General features: G+C 48.6%; 10 protein-coding genes across 10 annotated transcripts; 6 read left to right on the top strand and 4 right to left on the bottom strand.

The window, feature by feature from the left end:
* Positions 1-612: 612 nt before the first annotated feature.
* ALT_4256 (transcriptional coactivator p15/PC4 family protein) lies at positions 613-1,161 on the top strand (the record flags this gene model as incomplete). The annotated part of the gene is made up of 2 exons (XM_033563087.2): positions 613-888; positions 943-1,161. The coding sequence occupies 2 exons, from the start codon at positions 613-615 to the stop codon at positions 1,159-1,161; spliced, it is 495 nt and encodes a 164-aa protein (XP_033418978.2).
* Positions 1,162-4,101: 2,940 nt separating this feature from the next.
* ALT_4255 (uncharacterized protein) lies at positions 4,102-7,694 on the top strand (the record flags this gene model as incomplete). Its single annotated transcript, XM_089599713.1, has 3 exons — positions 4,102-4,842; positions 4,893-7,446; positions 7,507-7,694. 3 exons carry the CDS (start codon positions 4,102-4,104, stop codon positions 7,692-7,694), a joined length of 3,483 nt encoding a protein of 1,160 aa, XP_089456051.1.
* An 821-nt stretch (positions 7,695-8,515) lies between these two features.
* On the bottom strand, positions 8,516-10,003 carry ALT_4254 (fungal specific transcription factor domain-containing protein; the record flags this gene model as incomplete). The annotated part of the gene is made up of 1 exon (XM_089599712.1): positions 8,516-10,003. The coding sequence occupies one exon, from the start codon at positions 10,001-10,003 to the stop codon at positions 8,516-8,518; it is 1,488 nt and encodes a 495-aa protein (XP_089456050.1).
* Positions 10,004-10,158: 155 nt separating this feature from the next.
* Positions 10,159-10,513, bottom strand: ALT_4253 (uncharacterized protein; the record flags this gene model as incomplete). The annotated part of the gene is made up of 2 exons (XM_089599711.1): positions 10,159-10,311; positions 10,379-10,513. The coding sequence occupies 2 exons, from the start codon at positions 10,511-10,513 to the stop codon at positions 10,159-10,161; spliced, it is 288 nt and encodes a 95-aa protein (XP_089456049.1).
* Positions 10,514-12,659: 2,146 nt separating this feature from the next.
* Positions 12,660-14,171, top strand: ALT_4252 (uncharacterized protein; the record flags this gene model as incomplete). Its single annotated transcript, XM_033563090.1, has 1 exon — positions 12,660-14,171. The coding sequence occupies one exon, from the start codon at positions 12,660-12,662 to the stop codon at positions 14,169-14,171; it is 1,512 nt and encodes a 503-aa protein (XP_033418981.1).
* Positions 14,172-14,547: 376 nt separating this feature from the next.
* ALT_4251 (aminopeptidase P family protein) lies at positions 14,548-16,090 on the top strand (the record flags this gene model as incomplete). The annotated part of the gene is made up of 3 exons (XM_033563091.1): positions 14,548-14,717; positions 14,794-15,826; positions 15,887-16,090. The coding sequence occupies 3 exons, from the start codon at positions 14,548-14,550 to the stop codon at positions 16,088-16,090; spliced, it is 1,407 nt and encodes a 468-aa protein (XP_033418982.1).
* Positions 16,091-16,332: 242 nt separating this feature from the next.
* ALT_4250 (uncharacterized protein) lies at positions 16,333-17,366 on the bottom strand (the record flags this gene model as incomplete). The annotated part of the gene is made up of 2 exons (XM_089599710.1): positions 16,333-17,059; positions 17,131-17,366. The coding sequence occupies 2 exons, from the start codon at positions 17,364-17,366 to the stop codon at positions 16,333-16,335; spliced, it is 963 nt and encodes a 320-aa protein (XP_089456048.1).
* A 1,049-nt stretch (positions 17,367-18,415) lies between these two features.
* Positions 18,416-20,901, top strand: ALT_4249 (bifunctional aminopeptidase/epoxide hydrolase; the record flags this gene model as incomplete). The annotated part of the gene is made up of 10 exons (XM_089599709.1): positions 18,416-18,739; positions 18,798-18,882; positions 19,059-19,233; positions 19,376-19,460; positions 19,512-19,631; positions 19,692-19,817; positions 19,881-19,894; positions 19,946-20,174; positions 20,225-20,712; positions 20,775-20,901. 10 exons carry the CDS (start codon positions 18,416-18,418, stop codon positions 20,899-20,901), a joined length of 1,773 nt encoding a protein of 590 aa, XP_089456047.1.
* A 321-nt stretch (positions 20,902-21,222) lies between these two features.
* ALT_4248 (TIP41-like protein) lies at positions 21,223-23,747 on the bottom strand (the record flags this gene model as incomplete). Its single annotated transcript, XM_089599708.1, has 4 exons — positions 21,223-21,740; positions 21,816-22,109; positions 23,040-23,371; positions 23,425-23,747. The coding sequence occupies 4 exons, from the start codon at positions 23,745-23,747 to the stop codon at positions 21,223-21,225; spliced, it is 1,467 nt and encodes a 488-aa protein (XP_089456046.1).
* A 411-nt stretch (positions 23,748-24,158) lies between these two features.
* ALT_4247 (aurora family serine/threonine-protein kinase) lies at positions 24,159-25,460 on the top strand (the record flags this gene model as incomplete). Its single annotated transcript, XM_089599707.1, has 2 exons — positions 24,159-25,274; positions 25,326-25,460. The coding sequence occupies 2 exons, from the start codon at positions 24,159-24,161 to the stop codon at positions 25,458-25,460; spliced, it is 1,251 nt and encodes a 416-aa protein (XP_089456045.1).
* Between the last annotated feature and the right edge of the window lie 357 nt (positions 25,461-25,817).

The raw sequence follows: 25,817 nt of genomic DNA, 5'->3' as shown, positions 1-25,817 counted from the left end.
AGCTACACAACTCCAACCCGACCAAAAGGTTGTAAGAAGGAGCATATGATCCTTTATCAATAGGGATCTTAGATCTTTGAATATCAGCTAGAGATTTAGTTGTCTTTCTTCTGTTCGAATGTACACATTATTGCATAGTGGAAGTAGAAAAATGGCTTAAATCTTTTGATACTCGTTCCTCAAAGCTCTGAACATATATATTACTAGATAGCATCAATATTAGCTGTGGAAGTTGGAAAAGTACCTCTACATATTTTATAGTAGTGTGATAGATCTCTCATCTGCGTATCTAAAAGACATACAAGACTTATGGAGCTACAAGTTTTAACAGTACATACAACATAGGTGGACCTCAGAGTTTAGTTCAAGGCGTTAAACCCAGCTGGGAGATCAGGACCCACTTAGTCCTTGCTACTCCATTATTTCTCACATGATATGACGCGTCTTATATTCACGCGTCCATTGAATCATCTTATATGAAAGGTACTAGAGAATCGCTAGTTATGCTTTTCAAACCACTATCGACAATTAAATTGTAGTTCTCTCTTATTCATACTACCACGGTATCCATTCTTGATTCTTTCTCCATTTATCCACGACCAGCTCTTGGGGATGCCGTCTGGGCCCGGGAAGCGCTTGCCAAGTGTCAGCGATGACTGCAACAACAATGAAAACTTCCAGCAGAAGAAAGCAAAAACCGAAGCATCAATGAGTTCATCACCTCACAACATGCTCAACGCAGTGAACTGGAAAGTTGATGCAAATGGAGACAAATTCTGGGAGCTTTCTAAAATGCGTCGTGTCACTATCTCCTCCTTTCGAGGGAAGACACTCGTCAACATCAGAGAGTACTACGAGAAGGATGGGCAAGAGCTCCCCGGGAAAAAGGTAAAATGAAATTGACATGAGGCGCTGTCCCACCTCAACTGACTTGCACTATAGGGTATTTCTTTACCAATTGACCAGTTCTCTGTTCTTGTAACATTATTACCAGATATTGAAATGGCGCTTAAAGAGAGCGGGGAGTTTGTGCCACGGCCAGATTATCCTCAGGCTAAGAAAAAGCCAAATGGGGATGATAGTGATGAAACAGACCATAGCGCGGAATCTGAGAGCAAATATTCAATGAAGAATATTGAAGCAACCAGTGAGGAAGACTAGACTTAGGACAAGCTCTTTTATTTGGCTCAGGAACCACAATGGATGAATTATACATATTTCTCTGTTTATAATTGTACAAATGGTGTGCGCTGAAAAAGCTGCAGAGGAGAAGTGGAAGAGAATGAAAGGAAAGATTGTGGAGGCCGCGCTGCGATAACCTTCCGTGTTGCTCACAGGGTGTAGACATACACAGGCTCATGAGCTTCTATCCTTCAGTGATTTGAAAGGCACTTCCAGTCTTCTCCCAAGCAGGCATTGTTTGCCTCAATTGCATCCACAATTCGAGGTACTGTCTTCAGGGACTCAAATGCTAGAGTGCCCTTGAGCTCCGCGTCCCGGCCTACAGTCGTGGAGGATTTAGCCTTTTGTTGCCGTTCTTGAAAGTAGCCCAGCCTCCTGGCACAGAAGCCAATTTATAAGCATCTTCTTGCGGGGGAGCCGAAGCGCTGAAACATCTCGCAAGTTCGTTCAGATTTGTTGACTCTGTAGGATTGCCTAGGCACATCGGGTAAATACACACAAGAAGTCGTTTCAAATAAGGCTTCCGTAATATCGTCTCCGTCACAAATTGCTTGCTGGAAAGGTGTAGGAAGCAACTTTCTAGGTGATTTGTTTTAGACAGGTTGGAAGATGCTATGTGCAGAGAAAGGTATCTGTTGCCTGCAACACCGATGCGATGCCATGCCGCCCATAATTCTGGCTTTCATGAGACCGGATCTCTTCTCAGTTATGAGCCTGTATTGGCATACAATTTGACATTAACTGATGGAGAACATACAAATAGGATGTATTTATGGCCGAGCCTTCTCCTGCGGGCTCGATCAAATTCTACACGTGAGGAGGGTTCGATGGGAGATGGGTTCGACAGGAAAATCCATATATTCGGCCTTCATGTCCTGGTTTGAATGTCGTTCCTACTAATGACAGGGCCGGGAGAAGTTCCAACATAACGCAATAATACCTTGGTTGCAGTTATGAGGGCCTGCCCATGGCTCGCCAGAATTGCTGGCTATTTTTCACATCTGTCGACAACCATTTCATCGTTCTTGCTAATGTCATCTACTGACCACCTTCCAACGCAGGGAATAGACGGCATAGACTAGGCTTTGTAGCGACCTTTGTTCTTCTATCCGTTCAACGCCCGATAAATTGTTGGAGTGGTCTTGCCAATATGTCCGTGGACACGAATGTCTCTCCATCGGATAGCGTCGAGCCTGCAACCTGCCGTCAATTACATGACAATGGCTGTCCAAAGAGACTAGTTATCTCCTTCAACAGGGGATTCCTCGATCGTGATGCATATGTACCATGGTAGTATACGCTTGGGCGAAGAGAACAGTCAGTCACTTGATATTCAGATTAGATAGTCCATATCGATTTCACCATCAACTTTCGGTTCTTGTTCGTGCCCGGTACAACTGCCAACGTCAGGGAATTTTTCAGGTGGGGCAGAAGAGCGATGATGCTGCTAAGCCAGAATATTATCGCCATTGCGACGGTATGCTGCTTTTTATAGAAAAGATAGACCGTTCCTGTCCATGAGCAAGGTATTGTTTCTAAGGATACAGTCAGATACCAGTCTCTCCGATCCTCCTGATGTACACACCTGATAGTCATAGCACTAATACTTACAAAGGGCACTTATAGATGCACTAAACTTGTCTATCATCTAAATCAGTGGCAGAATGGCAATAATCACCAGTAGATAAAATATACATCTATAGCATCTTAGGATCTAAAACCGACCTGGAGAATCAATCACGAATCATATATGCACTAGCGCCACACCTTTAAGGGACATAGGTATCCATATCGAGTAATTTAAAGTATACCTATTTTCTTGGCAATGCAGGACCATCACTAAAACATAACGTAGGTAAAAAGAACACAAGTTTGCTACAGAGTGGACTACATATTAGACTGGGGAAAGCTTGCATGAGACCGAACAGTATAGTGTAATAGACTCCGACACTAATTTCAGTAGCTTAAATAACATCATTGAGTGTACTTCCAAGAATTTCCCTCCTGATAGTCCAGACATCGACACCCCCACTGCCCCCTTTTTCCGCACCGCAAATTGTCCAACCACCAGGGTGACACTGACCACTGACCAGACCTCCGCTTCTCTCCCCTGAACCGCCTCCCATCGCCAATAATGATGCCACTATCAATAATCATGTCTTGAGATTTCGTATATTTTTCCCCACCATCCTGTAGCTGGGCGTTCTTATTCAAGCTAGATCTCGCTTTCAATCTCGAATTCATCTTTTACGTGCAAAACTATACGGTATCAGTTCTCTATGCTCGATAATCTGCTAAACAAGCCGGTGGTACGTCTGAGGCTACCTATAGACAGCTTCTGCGCAATCTTGTTGGCTGGCTTTTGCCCACTCCCCAATAAACGGCAATTGACACAATTCCAATTCTTTCTGCAGTTTATCGTCCCTGATATATTTCCGTGCCGAATTTCCAACTCACCATCACCACGCTTCTGATGTTTCTTAGCCGTCCGTCGATTCCTGCCGAAGTGACCACTTTGATCGCCTGGCTAACTATCTCCTTGCTCCGGTCTCTGCCGCCTCGCTTGAACTGCAATTGCGACCGGCTACCCTAAAGTGTACGTTGCTTTTGATTGCGCTGCTCGCTGGCTGTCTCCTGGAAGCAATGCGCTGTCCGTGAACGCATTGCATCCTGCGCTAAACAACGATGCGCTGAGCAAGGCGCTCAGAACCGAGGAATATATATTAAGTTCAGGCATCGACAATCTATATATGCCTACTTGTGGTTGCCTCGCAGAATAGCCACCTCTTACTTCTCGCTTGGCAGCTATTGGGAAATGAAAAAAGGTCTGCACAGACGTTCATGTGGAAGACAACGTTGAACCAAGGCAAACTCACTGTCCCTGAAAACACCACGAGCTCCACCACAATCATTATAACAATGCCCGAGTTGATACCAGAGCGGACGACCAACGCGAATTCGGAAACCCAAACCGATTCTAATGGGATTCAAGAAGGCCTCGGTAGCCTGAATCGCTGGTCTCAATCGACCGTTTCTAGCAAGGATTCGCCTGTCAACCGTTCTCGGGGAAATTCATCGCCTAGTAATATTGAATCTCCGAAGGCAAATGCAAGCCCGGCTAGCACCTCTAGCCCTGAGTGTTACGTTCTCGATCACCAGCGTGGCCAATCACAGGGGTTTCGTGTCTCCCAGCTTTCCATGTCAGCGAGCCATACCGAAGCGTCCAGACTTGGATCATCAGATGCTGGTACGATACCCAAGTTGGCGGCGAATGATACCTTCGATTCAAACCTTGAGACATCGGAGCCTGTGTTAGCCTCCCCGGCTCTCTTCCAAAACCCGTGGGCAAAGTCAAGCTCACTCAGCATGGGCTCTGGCGAACGTAATCTATCTCACGATCTAGCGAGCTCTCAACAGGTTTCCGACAGCTCACGCCCAGCATCAGCAAAGGGATATGGCTCTGGACAACGGCGGCGGGCCTATTCCCAGAAAGCAATGCTTTCTAAAGCATTGCAGAAGGCTAATACTGCAGTTCTCCTGGACAATGCAGCTAATTTCGAAGGTGCAATGGAAGCTTACAACGATGCTTGCCAACTTCTACAACTAGTCATGCTGCGAAGCAACGGAGGAGAAGACGAGAGAATGAAGCTTCAAGAGATTGTGAGTTTGCCCTCTCTACCCTGCAGAACTTACTGACAGGGATATTGTAGCGCGACACCTATATGCTTCGTGTCACCGAGCTGCGTCGTATGGACTTCTCCTTCCGCGAAGTTAACAGCAAAGCGCTTCCTGAACGTCCTCTTAGTCAGGAGTCATACGGAGCCATGTCGCAACCCATAGATGACGAGGATGATTTTCATCCTGAGGAGAGATATGACTACTTGCAGTCCGGATCTTTCGTTCATGATCATCCCATCTCTGAAGGATCTAGAACCATGGTGCCCAATCAAATGCCTCCGAGGCGTCAGTCGCTATTGCCGTCGCCTCTGGAGGATGAGTCAAGGTATGCCATATCGTCACCCGTGCCCGGCAGACCGGCTCAGTCTGATCCGTCCAGGCAAGCGTCGGAGAAATTGTTTCAGGGCGCACTGGGCCCTCCACAGGATACATACTTGACCAGAGGACTCGGTCAGGATGAGGAATCCTCGTCTTCCGGGGATCCTCATTCTGAGTTGACGTTACTGAGCACTCACGCCAGGGACATCTACGAGTCAACCTCTTGGCTCGATACAATCGACGAGTCTGGTGCTTCTTCACCTTCTTCCCAGCACTCCCGAGTATCTTCTGTGTATCTACGGCGGAGGAGAAGCTACCGCTTCAGCCATGGTACTGAAGCCGAGTTTGATGCTGCATTAGATGCTGCCGTTGAGGCTGCATACGATGAAGGCCTGGAACCAGCGGTAGAGGTGGACAGTTACGATACAGACGATGAGATTGTAGCGAACGCTCGCAGGAACGTTGAGTTGGCAAAACAGAGAGTAAGGGAAGCGGAAAGAGAAGCGGAAGTAGCAATAACACAGGGCCACGATCTTCGCCACATACTCGAGCAGACGAAGCTCGACCATCCAAGTGATTTGATCCAGGATTATCCTGACGATGAAGCTGAAGAAGAGGAGCGATTGTTGGATGAGATGACCAGTGGCTACGTTATGGATGATTTCGCATTTGATCTCCAGTCAAAATCTGCTCTTCCGCGCCAGTCAGGTTCGAGCGTGTTATCCGCTAGGACCTGGGAGAGCTCGGTGGTCCCTAATTCAGCTACAACAACACCCGGCGTGACTTTGGCTCCGCTGGAGGAAGATGACGTTGTATTAGAGGATCAATCAGAGAAATCTCAGAGCGCACTTACTCCATTGGAGTTCGACCTAGTTTCCTCGCCTCATGTTCCTTCCGGCCTACCCAAACAGTCTTCTGTGCTAACAGCGAGTCCAAGCGTGCGAGCACGGCGAATGTCAGGTCAAAACCCGACGGAACTGAAAATCGAAACAAGCTCTCGTCCTAAGATTGGCGATGATGCGCTCACCCAAAGCTCCGCGGATACGCACTCGTTTCGACCACCCCCTGTGCCCAAAGACGGATCTCAAACACTCTCTTCCGCAAGCTCTAGTACAAAAACTCCCGCTTCAGCTTCCGTTCTTACACCAGCCGTGCATCTCAGCCGAAGGAATGCTTCAATTGCATCACTGGCTGAAGATGGTTCCACCGTTGAAGTACTAGAGAAAATTATTACAGAGGAGGGAAAACCGTATGCCAGGATATCGAAGGTGCCATCACCCGCCCGTCTGATTGGCAAGGTGCCTTCAGCTCCAGACAACCTGGGCAAGTTAAATTCAGGTCTGAAGACGTTCCGGCCGAGGAATGTCTCTGTGCCGGCGCCTGATCTGTCTGCCAATTCCCCGGAAACGCCATCAAGCGGTGCATTCCCGGACCTCCATAAGGGAACGGCAACTGGCCCGGCTCCTTCTCTACCTACACCTATTGGTGCAACTTTTGCGCCGTCCGGTCTGACCAGTGGAGGCCTGTATTTGTTCGATAGCCACATCCACTCACCGACGAGTCCCGGATCCCCCAATCCAATGGCTGCGAACGCCCCTATTCCTTTAGAGCCGTGTCCCGAGTCATTTCTTTTACGTCCATTCTGGCTCATGAGATGTATTTACCAGACCATCGCTCATCCGCGAGGCGGTTATTTATCTACGAAGCTATTCGTGCCCCATGATGTGTGGGGCGTTAAAAACGTGAAACTTAGGGCGGTCGAAGAAAAGGTGTCCAACTGCGACTTGTTGACGGCGGCGTTACTTAAGCTTGCTAAGGTGGACACTTATGATGCCGACGCCGTCCTGGAGGAAATGCAATCCTTGGAAGCTGTGCTCGACCAGGTGCAGGTGTCTCTGTCAAAGAAGATAAGCAGCGAAGTCGGCGTGCAAGGGGCTTTGCCGATCTTCAAATATTCTCAGAGCTCTGAGGATGCGGCAAATGGGTTTGATAATATGCCGCAGAAAGTCAACAGCAGTTCAAGCAAATCGTCATATCTAACTTCGTGGCGAAAATTGCGTTCCAAAAACTCAGGCTTCGGTGCTCCCGCTACACCAGTGCATTCCAAAGAAACCAGCAAAGATAATTTAACAATCAGTTCGCTCCCCATGACTTCGTTGCCGACTTCCCAGGCTGCCAGGCGTGTTACACAACAGGTCCAGTTCAGTGGACCCAACGCACATTATATGGCAGCGCTCGCCCGACTGTGCGACGCTGCGCAGGTGCTGGGTGAGTACCTTTTCTCGTGCTTGTCAATCCTGCTCTGCTAACGGAGGCTATCTGATGTAGACCAGATTGCCCAGCAAGTTGAAGACCCCGGTCTCAAACATTCCTCGCCCACATTAGTCGGCCTGGAGTTGAGTACACGCCATGCTGCCGAGTTTTTCGGATTCTATATCTGCCGATTCGCTTTGAACGACATTGGCATGATGCTTGATAAGTTCATCAAGAGAGGAAGTGAATGGGTTTTGATCTGAGTGTAAAGGTGTTCGAGCCTTAGCGCACTTTACTGCTTCACCATCGACGGTCTCAGCCCTTTAGCTCCTGCTATTTTAACTCTCGTGCCCTCTGAAGTCCTCCTTTTAACACTGATACACCTCTCCCATACTAAATTCTCCTTATTAGAATTTCAAACGGAACTGCCCCTGTCCCTCCCCCTCCACCGCCGAAGTCACTAATGCATGAACGACCGTCGACTATCATGACCTATAATCTCAGCTTTGTCTGTTGAATATGTCCTTCTACATACCCTGTTACTGTATTTTCTCATGCGATACCATTGCCTTAGATTGCTTTCGAGATATGAAGGGTTGTATGTGCTTGTCCGTTTGCCATGGTAGCAAGTTTTGAAATCTGCCCAGATTTTCACATTTTGTCTCAAGTATTGAAGGCAAGTAATTATATCGACGGTGATGTCCTCTCGCTGGGGATTCTCAGTCTCTTACACCTCATGTCATATGTTACCCACAAGTGAGCTGGGCTAATAGAATTGTGTTTATTGGACTGAGCTTGTCACTTGAGTAGATTTGCGATTACTGGAGAGCTTTGAGCAAGTGCCAGGTGAAAGAACAAAGTACAAGGAAGCGCGAAGAGTGGAGTTTCAGAGACGATGGGAGGAGACCGAGATCGAATTATCAGGACTGGGATCAAGCATGAATAAAAAGAAGAATGAATTATGGCATTTGTGCATCAGACCCTAGCTTCCCTGTCAGCTGTCCTGAAACAGTCACCCAGTATTGAGTGTATTTATCGCATGATAGATGGCGAAGCCTGAATTCAACTGATCCCTCCGACTCCTCTATACTCGCCGACTGGTCGATCTGAGACAAATTTGCCGTCGTTTCTCTGCGTCGCGAATAATCTCTGCAGATAATTTGAGGCTTGGCGCAAGGTGTGCGTATCTCTCCACCTCAGCCATCACACTGGATATTATCGCATCCACTCGGAATCCCGGAGGCAATAAAGTAGAGAGTCCGGGGGACATCGTGGCCCCCATGATTAACAATGTTTGCGATACCATAGAGAGCGCGCCCTGCCAGAGATACGGCAGATGGCCTTCGCGATGACTGGTAATATTCTCCAGCTGGCGCAGCGTGGCCTCCAAGCACCGCCGGCAGCATTCCCTTACTACCTGATCAGTGGCAGCGTGCTCATTCTCAAAGACAGCTAAGATGTAAGGCCGGTATATGATAGTCCGGCACGCGTAGTATCGCAATCGGAGGACTGTCTGGACGGGGTTGGAAATCGGTGTGTGGTTGAGGGGGAACTGGACTGGTTGAGGGAGACTCTCATACCACTGGGAAAGCTGGAAATCCAGCTCCGAGACAATGGGCCCAAGCGATCCAAGCGTCAGCGAATTATCTTTCTGGTATATCATATGGCTGACGCGATTCAAAAGTCGTCGAAGAGCGATCTCAGCAAGGAAATACCATAGTTCCTCGCGGCCTACCGAGCCCTCCACTAAGCTGTTTTGACGATCTTCATTGTCAACTTCATCATCTTCTTCGTCCTCCTCCTCCTCGAAACCACCGGGAAGGTCGACAACTTCTTCGAAGTGCACAATGCCCGAGTGAGGCAGATCCAACTCCGCCAGCAAGTCGCTCTCATATAAGAGAGCATTCCAGTACACTCTCACACTCAGTTCTCTCCACTGAAGGGGTACACGGGCGGGGTCCCCGAAGAGTAATTGTAATTTCATGCTAGCATTGGAGAGAAGCGTCCAAGCCTCCAGCGGTCTGACTAGGTAGAATAAGTAGGCAGATGCAAGGATGATGCACTGAGCAGCCAGAACAGAGTTGCGCATCATTACTGATGGCAGAAGAGTCCACGCTGTTGCGAAGTAAGGTAGTCCTGGGGGGTCCATATCTGAAGGAATGAACGAGATGCTTCCGTAGTGACTGGCGCTGCCTAGAGCCAATACCAAGAGGACAAGGCAGCTTTCGGGTCCCTCTCGGAATCCCAGAGAGACGGCTTTACTGTAATAGCGTGTCCAAGTGTATGGGTTCACACAGGCGTACCAGACATTGACCCGCTCGAAAAAAGACTGTACATACGTTGTTGTATTGGACAAGTCGAACCCTGCAGCGGAAGGAAACCTAAGCGGCTCGCGGGCCATTTCAAGCTGCAGTAACGTCTGCGGATCGTAGGGACCAGCGACCAGGTCCCGAATAAGGGGCCATTGTAGAAGGTGTAGCGCGGGAGTAGTATGCACCTTGGGCATCGTTGAGATGCTCGTTGGTGGGTTCACCCATGACCCAAGTCCGGCAACGGAGGTTCTCCCAGACATGGCGGCGATAGTGGATGCCTTGGCGACCGCATCATCGCTGCCCACATTCGTATCATTGCTGGTGGTAGGGGATGTTGAAGACAATGGGAAATGGGTTGCTTGTCCCACCAGAGTAGACTGAAGTAGACCCTCGATTCTATTCAATCTCTCAATGATTAGTTTGTCGCCAGCATCGAGTTTGATTCCTGGTTCCCTGTAGACACAGTCTGCGTCCAGGTCTGTACAAAGTTGACACCTCGGGCGCGCGCCGTTACATCGAGTCTTTCGTAAGCGACATATCTGGCACTGCGGTGCTCCTCATGGGTCAACTAATGCCCAGGTGACGAGCGGAAAGGGGGAGGGCAAAAGTGGAAAGAAGAAGTCGAGGATACATACTGCGATCGTCGCACGTCTCCGAGGGTATTCTGTTAGCTCCGAGTTGGATCGCTTTTTCTTGCTGACTTGAAATTCGGAAGTGCCACCTGCAGTGGCCGAGTCGAGGACCAAGTCTCTCTCTGGAGAGGCCGTCATGATGTGAATGGCCAAGGTTCTTTCATATCACAATGAGAGAAATTCGTCTGCCTAGACTTTGGAGATATGGAAGAAATCAAAAATGGCATGAATCTGTAGTCTCTGCATGGGCTGAGTAGGCTTTTCATAGTGGCACTGTCTGTCATCTAAGACCAAACTCTCAGTCCTGTGGCTTGGAACATCCTCGAAATGCGGTAGGAGAGCTGGGAATTGAGAACAAGATCCTAGGACAGAGGTAGACGAGTCAATGTAGATGATGATCCGATGATTAAAAGCCCATGGTGAGATTTCATCAAGCGCTAAGCAGCTCTTATGTGGCTCTCCCGATACAGCTCGAATGGCTTCTCACACCAAGTGCTGAAATGCCACAATCAGTGAGATGTCACAAGAAGAGCCCCGAGAAGTAAGCAGGGAGGAGGGGAAAGGCCAAAATACCTGGTTGAGCAGACGACTTCGGGAACCAGAGAAGCGAGATTGACATTTCCCTGAGTGAGTCTAAGGCAGGCCATAGTGTGCATTTTATTATATTGTTGGACTCCCTAGGTAGTCTTTAGTATCCGGGGGAGCGGGGGAAAGACAATACTAATGACTTGGGAGTTTGAAGGAGCCAGGTTTCACTGAATCGCTGGGCCCAATAATAATGCAGTAATAGATTAAACCCTACCATAATATCATTCGATACAAAAGAAGTGTAGAAGCACAACCGAATCAGGAGGCAAGCTCATCTTAGTGCGATGCGGAGAAGGTGATATCAGGAACCTCAATGGGCCATAGTGGATGACTCTAGTGAGTGTACCCGGGCTCATTCATTAAATTACTATTATTTTATTATTATTATTGTTGTTCTTCTTCTTCTTGTTGTTGTTGTATTATTACCTCAAATAGGGCGCAATATCACCTTCGACTAGGTAGGTAGGTGTACAATCTGTGATGAAGAGGCGCTTCCATATGCTGGATTAAACGGATTATCAGAGCCACGGGCATCCTAGGTAGCTACTGTATGAACATTAAAATAATATTAACCTTTCAGGACCGAGTAGTGGAAACCGCCTTGTTCAAAGCCTTTTGGGATTCGAAAAGGAATCTGCCTTGAATGATTGGGATACATGACTACCTAGGGTCGGTCAAGCGTAGAAGTGAGACTATAATTCATTGATTTTAGCACCGGCAACTAGTTCTAGAGACGGCCACTGATCCGTGCTGGATGGTCAACGGAGAGAATATTGGAGCAGATATTAGAACAGTTTTCATTAAACAAATTACGTCGGTACCTATTTCTATACGTGGATACTAATACCTACCTTACCTAGCTCGGTACCTAGGTAGGTATGAAGGATATGAGCCTTGTATTGCCGAAGTAAAACTAGTATTGTAAATACATCAACCGTCATCTTCCTACAGGTCGGGAACCATAGCATTGACATCGAGGTTACACGGTTGAAAGCTCAAAGATCTTGGTATATAGGACATAACTGCTCAGGTACCTCGCGGTATGCACTGGGTATAGAGCTTTTTGTATAGAGAGGTACGGAGTTTAGGATGGCACCAATAATCCATAATAATAGTACCTTTACCACCTAGATAGATAGCACTCTGACTTCATCATTTGCTTTACCCTCGCCGAGGGTACCTTACTGTCACTGTGGTAAATCTGGTACCAGTTCCCAGAGCTAGACCCGACCTAGAGTGCTTGTTAGAAATCATGGGATATCCTAAAAGAGTAAAGTACCTACCTGGAAGTGATCCAAACACGTGAAAGGCCACCCGACGCGTCGAAACCACCAAAACAATCGCTAATCAGTGGCGACGCGAGCTGATCGGGGAGAAGTACTGATGTACGAGAACAGCCTATGTGTCCTAGCTAGCAACTCTTGTTCCTAGTCAAGATCCTGGTTCTATGAATCATTGCGCCATTTATCTATCTATACCCATCCTTGAAGACGCGTTCTACGTTTCAATATACCCCAAACAGACCTCGCTAACTACGCGTACGAGACTTCAAACGGGCCATTGATTATACACAGTAATCCCGCTCTATTAAGAAGTAATTCGGCGCACTCCTTTGTTCAGGGGGAAAAAGCCTTGCCCTTCCTGTTTTTCTTCATCTCGCCGCATCCGAAGTTTCTGGAACCGACACAACACAACAATGCCACGTCCACCTACAAAGCGCAATCGTCTCACATCGCAACATGTCCCAGCTTCGTCCAAGGTATCGCAGAAAACCAAAGATCCTGAAACCAAGATTACTGCCACCAATTCAGGACGTCTACACGAAACCGAGGATGACAAGAGGCTGGAGGCACAGTCGGCACCTAGTGTTGATGATATCAAATTCGCAAGACAATTGAGGGGTCAGACTCCCATGAACAAGAAGCAAGAACAAGCAATTGAGTCCTCGCCTATGGGAGAACGTGGAGCTACGGGCAGCCGGCCACCCACGAGAGCTCGAGGCTATTCATCTACGCTCTCTGTTGGCAGACGAGGGGCTGATATGAGCTCCAAAATACCTGGCACTCCAGGATTCGAGAGTTCGATATTGAGCAATTTTAGGAGACGACCTCGGCAAGCAAGCATTCTCCAGATGATGCAGGCAGATGACGGATCTTCTGATTTCGGAGACCTTGACGACGATGATTTTCTTGGTGGACTGAGCCCAGAGGATGAGTCGACTCCCCTCAATGTCTCCAGAGGAAAATCCCTGGTTATTAGACATGCCTCTTCCTCGCCTCTTTCGGTCCGTTCACTCCCGTCCAGCGGAGGATCGCGAAAGCGCAAGCGCACCGGGGAGGAGCTTCAAGTTCCCCAGTCGCCTTTGGCCGTTGTGGAAAACTCACCTACTGGCTCAATAAGCCCGGAGCGTGGCGATGAAGAGCATGGCATCCCTCGTGAGGCTTCACATCACTTGGCAGACGAGGAAGGACTGAATCGGACGGTGGCACCACCATTGAGCAGCAGCCCAGTGTCAAGTCCCCAGAGTAGCCACTCAACGGTGATGACCGCTAAATCACCCGCAGACTCGCTGGAGCATACGAAGGACCATAACACAGGAGAATTCAGTGAAAAGCTCACTGTGTCCACAGCAAGTCTTCAAGACAGATTGCTTCCTCGGCGACGTCATAAACATCGCAGACGCAATGGAGTACCCCATGGTGTGATTCTAGATGATGAAAGCGAGGAGGACTATTTTGTCGACCAGGATGAAGATGAGTTGTCATGCTTTCTCACTAGGGAGCCAGCGCGAGCACAACGACGGCGAAAGGACAAACCAAAGCCATTGGAGGTTGTTCGAACGAAGCACAGGAAGCAAGGTGCAGTCACAGCTCTGAATGGTGCAGCCATCAGTCAAACTGAGTCTTCTGCACATACAAATTCAGCTGGAATGAAGGACACGAGGCAAAAGAGAGCTAATGCTCCTCGAAGAAACCAGACTGCTGATGCCGACAAGGAGAACCAAGCAATCGAGGTGTCCTCGCCTCTGTCCTCACCGCTCGACACGGATGCATTCGATCTAGAATCATCGCCGGTGCCAATACCGGCTAAGAATTATCTGAGTGAGGAGCTCAGATTGCAAGCCAGGAAATTTGAAGAAGTTGACAGATGGGAGATGGATTTTGAGGATGTGGTAACAACAGGCAGTCAAACCAGCCCATGCAGATGAATAATATATATAGCTTGTCTAGGGACTGTTGCAGGTTCAGAACGCTGAATAGCTCTGTTGCTCTTATGGAAGATATTGCATGAAGATATACAAAAGATCCGATAGTCTATCTAATGTCTCAACTACGGATTATTGGTTCTCAAATTATTGCCTGTTCTGTACTCGATAACACGGTTACTCCAACCTAGTACTCCGTACCTTATTCGGAGTGCCTATACCGACGTTAACCGGCCTGGGCCCCGCATAGTACGACCCCGCAGCAGCCGATTAGCGAGCAAGTTGAGATTCAATTTGTGATATGGGCCACATCCACCGGGGAGATATAGGAATAAGACTTCAATTCTTTCTCATCTGTGTTATCAACTAGCGTCAAAGCATGATGGCCACAGTAGATGCAATTCTGGCGGGCAAGTATCCGGCGAAAGCGCATGCGCGCCGTGTGGCCGAAAGCCTCCAGTCTCACAGAAATGGTTGTCCTGGAATCGTCTACCTGGAGGCTCAGAAAACTCGGTTGATTGAAGACAATGATGAGCCAGTTCCCTTTAGGTACGAAACGGCGTCCTTATTCTGAGCTCCGCAGCAGTTGGAAAGATAGGCCTGACATATACGCATTCAATATTAGACAACGTCGACCATTCTTCTACCTATCTGGATGCCCTTTACCGGACTCTTGTCTGGTTTACGATCTGAGTGAGGACCAACTTACTCTGTTCATTCCTCCAGTTGACCCGGAGGACGTGATCTGGTCCGGTCTTCCCATGTCTACCGAGCAGGCTCAAAACCAATACGACGTCGATCGCGTGTTGGTGACAACTGAACTCAATAGCACGCTCTCGTCAATTGCGTCCAGCCATGGCGGCAAGGCCATTGCTTTTACCATTGCAGATCAGGTCTCCGAAAGCACACAATTTCACGGCTTTTCTGAGGTGAACCCGTCCGTGCTGAAGGGAGTCATTGAGCAGTCTCGCGTGGTCAAGGATGAGTACGAAATCGCGTTGCTGAGAAAAGCAAATGATATTTCCGCCAAGGCACACATTGCAGCTATAAAGGCATCTCAAACTGCCGTGAACGAGCGCGAAATCGAGGGTGCTTTCATTGCAACTTGTATCGCTAATGGCGCTCGAGAGCAGTCTTATCACCCTATCGTCGCTTGCGGCGAGAATGGTGCCACTCTTCACTATGGGAAGAATGATGATACACTGATCGACCCCGTGACAAATCAAAAGAAGCGCAATGTACTTATTGATGCCGGTGGAGAGTACCGCACCTACTGTGCAGACATCACTCGCGTCATTCCCGTAGGGGGAAAACTCACTGCAGAAACGCGGCAGATCTACGATATTGTCCTGCAAATGCAGACAGAATGTATTGCAATGCTTAAGGAAGGCGTGCAGTGGGAGGATGTGCATGCCCATGCCCACCGTGTTGCAATTCGAGGCCTCCTTAAGTTAGGCATTCTGCGAGGAGCCGAGGACGAGATCTTTGAAAAGAGAGTCAGTGTCGCGTTTTTCCCGCATGGTCTCGGACATTATCTGGGAATGGACACTCATGATACCGGCGGCAATCCGAATTACGCGGATAAGGATACCATGTTCCGGTACCTTCGCGTCAGAGGTCGTTTGCCTGCGGGCTCGGTGATCACCGTCGAGCCAGGCGTAAGTTGGGAGTTTCCCATGTTCCCTAGACTGATCCACTGACGCCTGCTGCTACTCTAGGTATATTTCTGCCGGTTTATCATCGAACCTTACATCAAGTCCCCCGAGTCAAACAAATACATCGATACCAACGTCCTCGAGCGTTATTGGAGTGTGGGGGGTGTCCGCATTGAAGACAACGTTGTTGTGACCAAGGATGGATATGATAATCTAACCACGGCGCCAAAGACTGTTGATGAAATAGAGAGACTAGCTGTCTCCTGAGCGTATTGCCTGCAATGACAGTAGTGCTGTTAGTTGGTAGCTGCCACATACTCTTCACGAGAACCAATGCTTGACTCGATATTGTACTGCTACATTGTACTGTGAACAGGTCGCGATGGGTAATGTAAAAGAGAAGAAGAGAAAAGGTAAGTACGCTCGAGTCCTTTTTGACACAGATGCAGATACGATCGCCGAAACAAAGGACAACAGATTAAATGTAGGATATGCCATAGGGATGCCGCCTAGATACCGCTCCTGAGACGTTTCCTACCACTGCCTTTAATGCCCGATTCGGTCTCTGCTCGATCCTGGGCGCGTTTCTCTTTCTGGTCAAGAACAAGACTGAGTACATCAAAGCAGAACTCAGGTACTTCAAGACACAGCTTCTTGAACTCCTCTTCAGCCTCGTGGCGCAGCACATGGCTTCTGGTGGCCCAGAAGGAGGCGACGGGCTTTCGAATAGTGACATCGTCGACGGGTGTGTGCGTGTAGACATAACGAGCGTACGCGATCTCTCCGTGAGAGGTACTGTTGATACGGTGGATCTTCGAGTGTGCCAGACTCTTGAGCGCAGGCACGCCGAGCTTCTCTGCTAGAGTGTAGACACGCGCATGTCTCAACAGTAGCTCGCCGCTATCATCCAGTTCGCCTACAACGTCTTGATCGGCGGGTGGATCGGCGGGGGATGCGGAGTAGTCGTGGGTATATTGGAACTGTAGGAAGCAACCGAATGCCTCGACGTTCTCATCGGGAAGCTTAATACGCCGCTGCATGCCAGATATTGTATTAGTAAAAGCATCCAGAATATTGCTCAGGAGGAAGCTAGTGCGTACGGGACCTGATTCGCTGAATGCGGCAACAGCCTGCGCAAGGAATGGCGATTCCAACAACAAGCTCTGGTGCGCTGTTAAGGAAGTCTCGTGCTCGTCCTTCCCGACGATGAGTTCTACAATGGGCGACGTCAGGTAGCTAAGTGGTGTGAGCCGTGCATGCGCCAATTGGGGTCGCATTGTTGAAGCTTCCCGGCGATATGAGCTTACTCCAGAAAATGAAGGCCTGGCTTCTTCTTGGGAGGTTGCGGCGGTTCTGTTGGTGCTGAACTAGCTGGCTGCGCGTCAGGCAGAGAAATATCCTGTTGTGTCGCGTCTGCTTGGGATTCATTCACCGCGCTCTGCTGAGTCTGGTTCATATCCACATCGGGAGTTTCAGTGTTTTGGGTGCTCACAGGAGCCTGGGCGACCTCCGGCGCGCCTACCTGGACTCGGGGTGTATCCATTGGAGCTACTTATGAAGCGAAGATGGTGATGAGGTTCAAATCAAGGACGGATTATATATATTAGGGAAGGACAAAGGGCATCAAGTTGAAAAGAACGTATAGATACACAGTGAGTGCCAATTGACGATAGATGCGCGATGGGTGGGAAAATTATTGACAGCTAGACGTTCTGGGAGCTCAACTGTACCTGTAGACTAGATTACCGTGGGTAAAGTAGTATAGAGTACGGAGTACCCTGAGCTTTGGATGTGACCTGTTTATTATTGCCTAATCATGCCAGGAGTACGCCATGCATCTGTGCTGATCTGACTTCTCTAAATATTAATAAGATAGAGAGGTAGACAAACTGAATAAACATAATGGACGAGACTCGAGCACTTCCTTGAGAAGCTTGATTGACACGCGTTTGAGTGATATGTTTGTTTTACCTCCACCGGCACGCTGCTGTAACGAACGCCTGCGCTACCTAGGTATCGCACAGGCAGAGGTACGAAGGCAAAGTACAGTGATGCATGGCGTACCTACAAAGTCCTTATCAATAATACCTTAATAATATAGCATAGCTGCGAGAAATGACACTCATCGTTCATGAATGATAAGGTATTAAGTGTACACACATAGATATGGAATCATCAGATACCTGCCAGCATTACTCTCACAAAGACATCGAGAGGCGAGGACATCATAGAGAGAGATTTAAAGGTGAAGCTCGCTATCTATTTCTACCTTACCTCATCTGTCCGTTCCCTCTATCTCGCTATCTTTCCATGGATATTGCTGTACGTAACGGGAATACATGAAATTTTTCCATCTTCCGCATGTGGCCGCGTCCGGATATAACCTCCCCTCAAATGTCCACTGTCAGTTGATCGGTTCAGGTAAGGTATCCATAAGAACCCAGGGAATCATTTATGATTGGTGTGCCTCGCTTTCAGCTTCGGCGGCTAAGCTTTCCTCGAAGCTATATCTGCACTGGTTCAAGACCGACTTTCATCTCAGACGTTCAAACCAGGTGGACTCTACGGTTTTCTCACAGCCAAAGACGCAACATGGCGACTGTTGTCAACCCCCCCAGGGATCCAAACACCCTGAGCAATTACAATAATTGGGTGTCTACTCATATTACTGCAAATTTCGACATCCTTTTTGATCAGAGAAAGCTTGCTGGAAATGTGATCCATCAGTTCCGTTCTACCACTCATGGCGAGTCCAATCAAATCATCCTGGACACCAACCATCTTGATATTGGTAGTGTGAAAGTCAACGGACAGCCATCCGAGTGGGAGTATCTTCCCCGACTGGAACCATACGGCACCCCTCTCAAGATCAAGCTCGATCAAGGTGTGAAGCTCAACGAAACTATTGAGGTCGACGTATGTTGCCGTAATCTCCATTCTTAGGCGATGTATGTCCCGGTCTAATGAGTTCTAGATATCCGTCAAAACCACTGAGAAGTGTACTGCTCTTCAATGGCTGACACCTGCTCAAACATCAAATAAGAAGCACCCTTATATGTGTAAGTCAAATCGCTCTCTGGGCGGCAGTCTCGTGAAAAAAAGACTCAAACAATCCACGCATGAATCCTGGGTGTAGCACGTGAGCCTAGCAGAGGAACGAACAGATGTTGACAGGAGCTCTTTTCAGTCTCTCAGTGCCAGGCTATACACGCCCGGTCCATCTTTCCCTGTCAAGATACGCCGGATGTCAAGTGTACGCTGGACTTCAACATAACTTCGCCTCTTCCGGTAATTGCCAGCGGACTCCCCGTTCGGGGTTCGTCTGAGGCTCCGAAGTCCGATGGTAAGACTTTATACAAGTTCCACCAGAAGGTCCCAATTCCAAGTTATCTTTTCGCGTTAGCTAGCGGGTGAGTCGTTCCTCCTCCCCCCCAACATCTTACTTGTTCCACTCTTCCTTTACCATTTCGCCACTCCTTGGAACCACTTGGCAGGTTTCATCTGACAGAAAGTTTTAAGTGATATCTCTGAAGCCCCAATCGGACCCCGTAGCGTTGTCGCGACTAGTCCCGACAAGCTCAGCGAATGTCAATGGGAGCTCGAAGCAGATACCGAGAAATTCATCAATGCAATCGAGGTGTGTCTGAATGACCGAGCGAAGTTAGATACTCGACTGACTTGCGTACAGAAAATTGTTTATCCTTACGTTTGGGGAGAATATAATGTATTGATCCTTCCCCCCAGTTTTCCGTATGGGGGAATGGAAAATCCAATCTTTACGTTTGCCACCCCCAGTATCATCTCAAAGGTATTGCACTGACTCACCATTACTTCGGAAGCCCTTTGGCAGTTCTAATCTACTGCGCAGGATCGGGAAAACATCGACGTTATTGCTCACGAGCTTGCGCATAGCTGGAGCGGTAATCTTGTCACCAATGCCTCTTGGGAGCATTTCTGGTTGAATGAAGGCTGGACTACTTACCTTGAGAGGCGGGTAAGTCTCCTTTTCCTGGCCTCCTAGAGGGTAGACGTATTGATTGTTGCTAACCGCGCGAAGATCGTAGCTGCAGTGTGAGTATCTTTGTCCCGAGTGTTCTGGCTCCGTGTCACTAACGGCTATAGCCACGGCGAGCCTTATCGTCATTTCTCCGCCATCATTGGATGGAAGGCTCTCACGGACTCTGTAGAGCACTTCGGTCCTGAGCATGACTTCACCAAACTTATCACTAACCTGAAGGGCATGGACCCGGATGACGCTTTCTCAAGCATTCCGTACGAGAAGGGATTCAACTTTTTATTCCACCTGGAGAACCTGGTTGGAAAGAGCAAGTTCGATCTATTCATCCCTCACGTATGTTGACAGTCCTGCCTTGAAACGGACGTCCCGCTAATCATGTTCAGTACTTCAATAAATACAAGGGCAAGTCACTTGACTCCTATGAATTCAAGAGCACAATCTTGGATTTTTTCAAGGATGATTCGGAAGCCTCAACAGTACTCAATGAGCTTGACTGGGACAGATGGTTCTATGCCCCTGGTCTCCCTCCGAAGCCAGATTTCGACACGTCGCTCGTTGATGTTGTCTATGATCTAGCTAAAAAGTGGCTATCTTTGCCTAACTCCTCCTTCAAGCCTCAGCCAGAGGATATCCGAGACTTGACCGCGAATCAAGTCGTGGTTTTCTTGGAACAGATTCTCGTGTCCGAGCGTCAGCTGACCCCTGAATTGTCTAAGCTAATGGGTGAAATTTATGGACTTGCCGCGAGCCAGAATATCGAGGTGGCCAACCTGTACTTCCAAGTCGGTCTGCAGGCAGGCGATGCAAGTGTGCTTGAACCGACGGCAGATCTACTCGGCAAGATTGGTCGAATGAAATTTGTGCGACCCTTGTAAGTCATTCCTACAGGTGCCACTTTCCAGCAATTCGTCCTGAAGCTAATCTTCGGTGCAGGTATCGGAAATTGGCAAAGTTTGACCGTAAGCGTGCCATTGAGACATTTGAGAAGCATAGGGATTTCTACCATCCTATTTGCCGTGCCATGGTTGAAAAGGACCTTTTCGGTAAGAAAGATGAATAAAACGTGGTGGCGCGCTGGCCACTTTACGCATGTTCTCCTTCATCCGGGAAATCTTGTCGCTTGCCTGGAGTGGCACAGGATTTGGCTCGAAACGTCTGCGAGCGCCACATTTGCAAAATCACCATGGCCTTACCTAACTTCATCGGCCATCAACAACCAAATCGGTGTTGTGGCCGGTAGTGATTCCGTCACGGTATTTCATAAATTAGATGGAGGACAGTGTATGTTCTTCAGTTGGGAAAAATGGTCAGTCCTGAGACTCAGGACGTGCATAGTTCTGATTTGCATTCAAACAAATACATGGAGAATTGGTTTACATGTTCATCGCTTTCCATCGACCAACTGCTTATCCGATTCCGAATAACCAAAAATGCCGGGCTTTCCACCGGGCCTGGGGCCGATATGTAGAATTAGATCGGCCTCGTTAATTTGGGAAAGCTCCGATATAACGCGGCGCATATATGCAACAACCCGTGCTACCTTAGTCCAATCCATCTCTTCACCATGCGGCCCGGTGTGGCTTGCTTTCCAGAGATTTCTCCACACAGCAGCTCCTAGCACAGCGTCACCTTTCACCAGGCCTTCGTCGTATGCAGCAAGGACGCCTCGCCACTGAATAAAAAGGTCTTTGAGAAACTTGTTCCGGATGGCGCGACTTGTCAGACCATGTAGAACATCCATGCGATGCTCCGCATTATGTGAGAAGTGGTCTATCAAGTGGCGGGAGTACGTTTGCAGGCTTTCATATGACGGCAAAGCGCGCAGTCGGACGGTGAGAAGGTACATGTGCAGAAACGTAACCTGCGACCAAGTCGAGAAGGTTGGAACCAATCCCAAATCTGGACGTACTGAAGTCAGCTCTCCGCGGCTATGATAGAAAACGAGTGCAATACACTTTCAAGGTCAGTACATACCTTCGTACCACCACCCCTCTCCAACACCAAGATCCTCCCCAGCTTCAGTTTTGGGAACTTGAGCCCCTTTCTGGGATAATTGAGGAATGCTGTAGTCGGCTTGACTGGAACAGACCTCGAATAATTTCTGTGTCATGCCGTATGCGACATATGTTTCGGCAGCCGTTCCAGGACGAGGCATTATAGCCCTGGATAATCGTGAAGAAGCCCGCCAGTGTGGAACTAAACCCGGAGTCTGCTGGACCAAACGGGCATTGCGGTTCGGATGGGCCGGAGAGCGCAAGGACACAAGGCCTGGAGATACAGGTTGCGATGCGATAGGCCCAAATATGTATAAGGATCGTCGATGACTTCGGGGCGAAATTACGGACAGGTTGAGTGTATGCGCCTACAGTTCGTTCCATGGTCAGCCAGGCAATTTTTCAGAGTCGACTTCGAATAATTGTGTCGCTGCATACTTGAGATTGGGGACACTCCGATTTGCGTAGCGCTCGCACCCATGTCAGATTCAAACTTTTGGAAGGCATCTTTGGTCGAAACAATGCGTCCAATATAATTCGATCAATGACTGGCATATATGCGTCGGGATGAAGCTCGTCCAGAGGTAGAGACTGATGATGCATGGAGAGCGGAAGCTCTGTTTGCACTGTTTGCTCAAGACTATCTCACCAACGCAGACACGGCCAATAGATTTCCCCGCCAGCTAGTCTAGATCATTCGTGACTACGAGGACATACAAAGCCCGCCTTCGAATTTGTAATCATCAACGGTAAAGACACTTCGCAAGTTGTCTATTTGTTGCAGGCAGGGGTTCAGGTACCTTTAACTGGTTGCGAGTCTCTCTTGGGAGACAGTGGATGAGCCGTTACTATGGCGGACGCCACTCAGAAAGAGGAGTTCGAGGGAGCGCGATGTCGAACGACTCAATCATCCTGCCATGGTGGCCAATAGGTAGCTGCACAGGTTCTATAGTGTTTCGTGCTATGCATCCAGTTTCACTTTTTCCAAGCGCTTTTCTATGAGGGGGAGAATTTCAGAGAGCCTGTTTGGGTCTCTCATGATTGCCGGGACATCGTCTCTCGTAGTCGCCAGAGACTGTAAAAAAAAAATATCATCAATAGACTGATCTCTCATGGGGACTGACGAGTCATTTGGAGCACAATACCTGGCGGACTCTTTCGTAATCGCATTCCCTGGATTGATATTCTCTAATGACCTCCTTACTCTCGAAGTCGACGTATAATCTGGTATCTCGAAGCCGGAAGAGTACGTTATCGAGCCTCATGAAAAATCTCGAGAGCAGCAGAAGCCTGTCTGGCATTACGCGAATCTTGCAGGACAGCATAGCAATGCCGTTGTCAGCCAGTTCATCTTCATACAGGATAACCTCATCAAAGAACAGTATCGGATCAGGGCGCTTCAGTAACTCTATAGGTATGGGCTTCGTCGTTGTCTCAAAAGGCCGACCGTTGGGAAGGACAGTGCCCATATAATCTGTGGTGTAGGACCAATCGAATGGTTTGACGACGTCCTTGATACCTTCATGGGCTTTCTCCCTGTTTCGTGTTAGGTAGATGAGGGTCGGCTGCACCATACGGAGCTGGCTTACCTGCTCTTCTGCCATTCTTTTGAATGCGCGACTCTGAGCATAGAGGTGCCCGTCTTGTCTACACGATCCAGCGCGTCAAACGCATTGAAGGTAATGCCCCAATCCTTCTTTTCAGATTCGACGGTGACATAGTTGTCGCCGAAGATCATTTCCGGCGGCGCAATACCCAACCTTCTCGTCATCTCCTCAATTGGCTCAGCTTTCAAAATAGGGAGCTTCTGAGTTATTATTCTGAATCCTTTCACCGAGATAACATTGGGCCTCTGGACGCCTGGGGAAACTGCAGCGGCATTCATAGCGGATGCCGAGCCTCCTGAGGCCATTCTCTGGTTTCTTTCAAGTACCAAGATTTGAAATTTGATTGTTGAGTCCCTTCAAATCAGCAGGCGTATATTTCTGTCATCCATTTAAAGATGCCGCCAAGTCCAACGACATATATCCAACCTCGTCCCCAATGATAGATACCCCGCGGCGTCGGAGAAAGAGGCGGTCCGATCCGTTGCCGTGGTGATATGTCAAAGGAGCATAACTAGACAAACAAGTGGATCGTTGGATGTTCCTCTTCTCTTTCTCAAAGGACCCCCGACGACGACTTATTTATTATTTGACAATCCGAATCTTCCATTATCAGTTCAATTATGATTGCATAAACCATTAGAGGTTCTCTGAATCGCGCAGTCTTACTTGCTTCTCCTCTTCCCAGAGCAGTTGACAATTCTCATCACAAGATTCTCATGGCTACCAAGGCGCTAGAGGCTCGTTTTGAGCACCTCTCTGTCAAAGATGATGCTGATTATGGGAAGAATGGCAGCACATACTCAAAGCACACGGTAAATCTCTTGCAATGGTCTTTGGGGAGAGTGGAACAGCCTGCTAACCCGGCTCGACAGGGCTCTTTGTCAACAGCGGTGTCCCTCTCAGGCCTCGGAGCCGCTGGGCAGTTTAATAGTGGCTCAAGTCGGTCAACCTTGTTGAAACTTGCGCTGCAAAACACAAATGAGAACAAAGTGAATGCAATGAATGCCGGCTCGTCCCCTCTCAAGGGAGCGCAGAGCACATTGCCGCACCGTGACACAGATGAGAATGGAGAACCGCGACACACAACACCATTATACGAGCAGCCGGGCCCCAAGAAATTACATCTGGGAATGTTTGAGATTGGCAAGCCCTTGGGCAAGGGGAAATTTGGTAGGGTATACCTGGCCAAAGAGCGATCGTCCGGCTTCGTTTGTGCTCTTAAAGTCCTGCACAAATCCGAGCTGCAGCAGGGCGGAGTGCAGAAGCAAGTTAGACGCGAGATTGAGATACAGAGCAACCTACGCCACCCCAATGTTCTCAGACTTTACGGCCACTTCCATGATAGCAAGCGAATTTTCTTGATCCTGGAGTTCGCCGGCCGAGGAGAGTTGTACAAGCACCTCCGGAAGGAGCATCGCTTTCCCGAGTGGAAGGCAGCTCAATATATTGCGCAGATGGCTGCCGCATTGAAGTACTTGCATAAGAAGCACGTCATGCATCGCGACATCAAGCCGGAGAACATACTCGTGGGAATCCACGGGGAAATCAAGATCAGTGACTTTGGGTGGAGTGTCCATGCGCCCAATAACAGAAGGCAGACGATGTGTGGAACACTGGACTATCTTCCTCCCGAAATGCTGAAGCCCAACTCACAAGAAAACTACTACAGCGAAAAGGTTGATTTATGGAGCCTGGGCGTCTTGACTTATGAGTTCTTGGTTGGGGAAGCGCCCTTCGAAGACACTCCCGTCATGACGCAAAGACGAATTGCGAGAGCGGACATGACGGTGCCTTCATTTGTCAGTCCTGAGGCAAAAGACCTTATCAAGAGAGTATGCCAACCCTACCGCTCAAGGCAAGTACAGTTGCTAACATTCAAATAGTTGCTCGTTCTGGACCCAGACAAGCGTATTTCCCTTGATGAGATCCAGCGACATCCCTGGATCCTTAAACATTGCTTGAAGGATGACCGGGTCACGAAACGGAGTTCTGGTTCTTCAAAGGAAGTCAAAGCATGATGGTAAAACCCATGCATTTCTGGAGTTAGGGTGTTGTACCTCCTTTCCTTGTCAGTCAGTTCATTTCAGCCTGTGTGTATGGAGTTGGAAGGTGCTTTGTGCTTTTTCTTTTTTCCCCTTTCTCCTTCGAAGATCTGAACCATCAGGGCTCTTAGCTCGGCGTCATCTGGTATCTTCTTCTTGTAACATCCTGAACTTGACTATAATACATTGCAGAGCGCAGATTTCATGCACAAAATCAGACAGGCAGGGTAGGCTTGACGTATCTTCGTAAGAAAACCACGAGACTCAACGATAAATCTCGTCGAAGGGCCGCGTGTCTCTGAAACAGCTGTCCCAAACCTCATTGACCACTTT

The sequence above is a fragment of the Aspergillus lentulus genome (genome assembly GCF_001445615.1).
Source record: "Aspergillus lentulus DNA, contig: Alt08, strain: IFM 54703, whole genome shotgun sequence".
In the NCBI taxonomy this organism is placed as follows: Eukaryota; Fungi; Ascomycota; class Eurotiomycetes; order Eurotiales; family Aspergillaceae; genus Aspergillus; species Aspergillus lentulus.
This window is presented reverse-complemented; position numbering and strand designations above follow the sequence as displayed.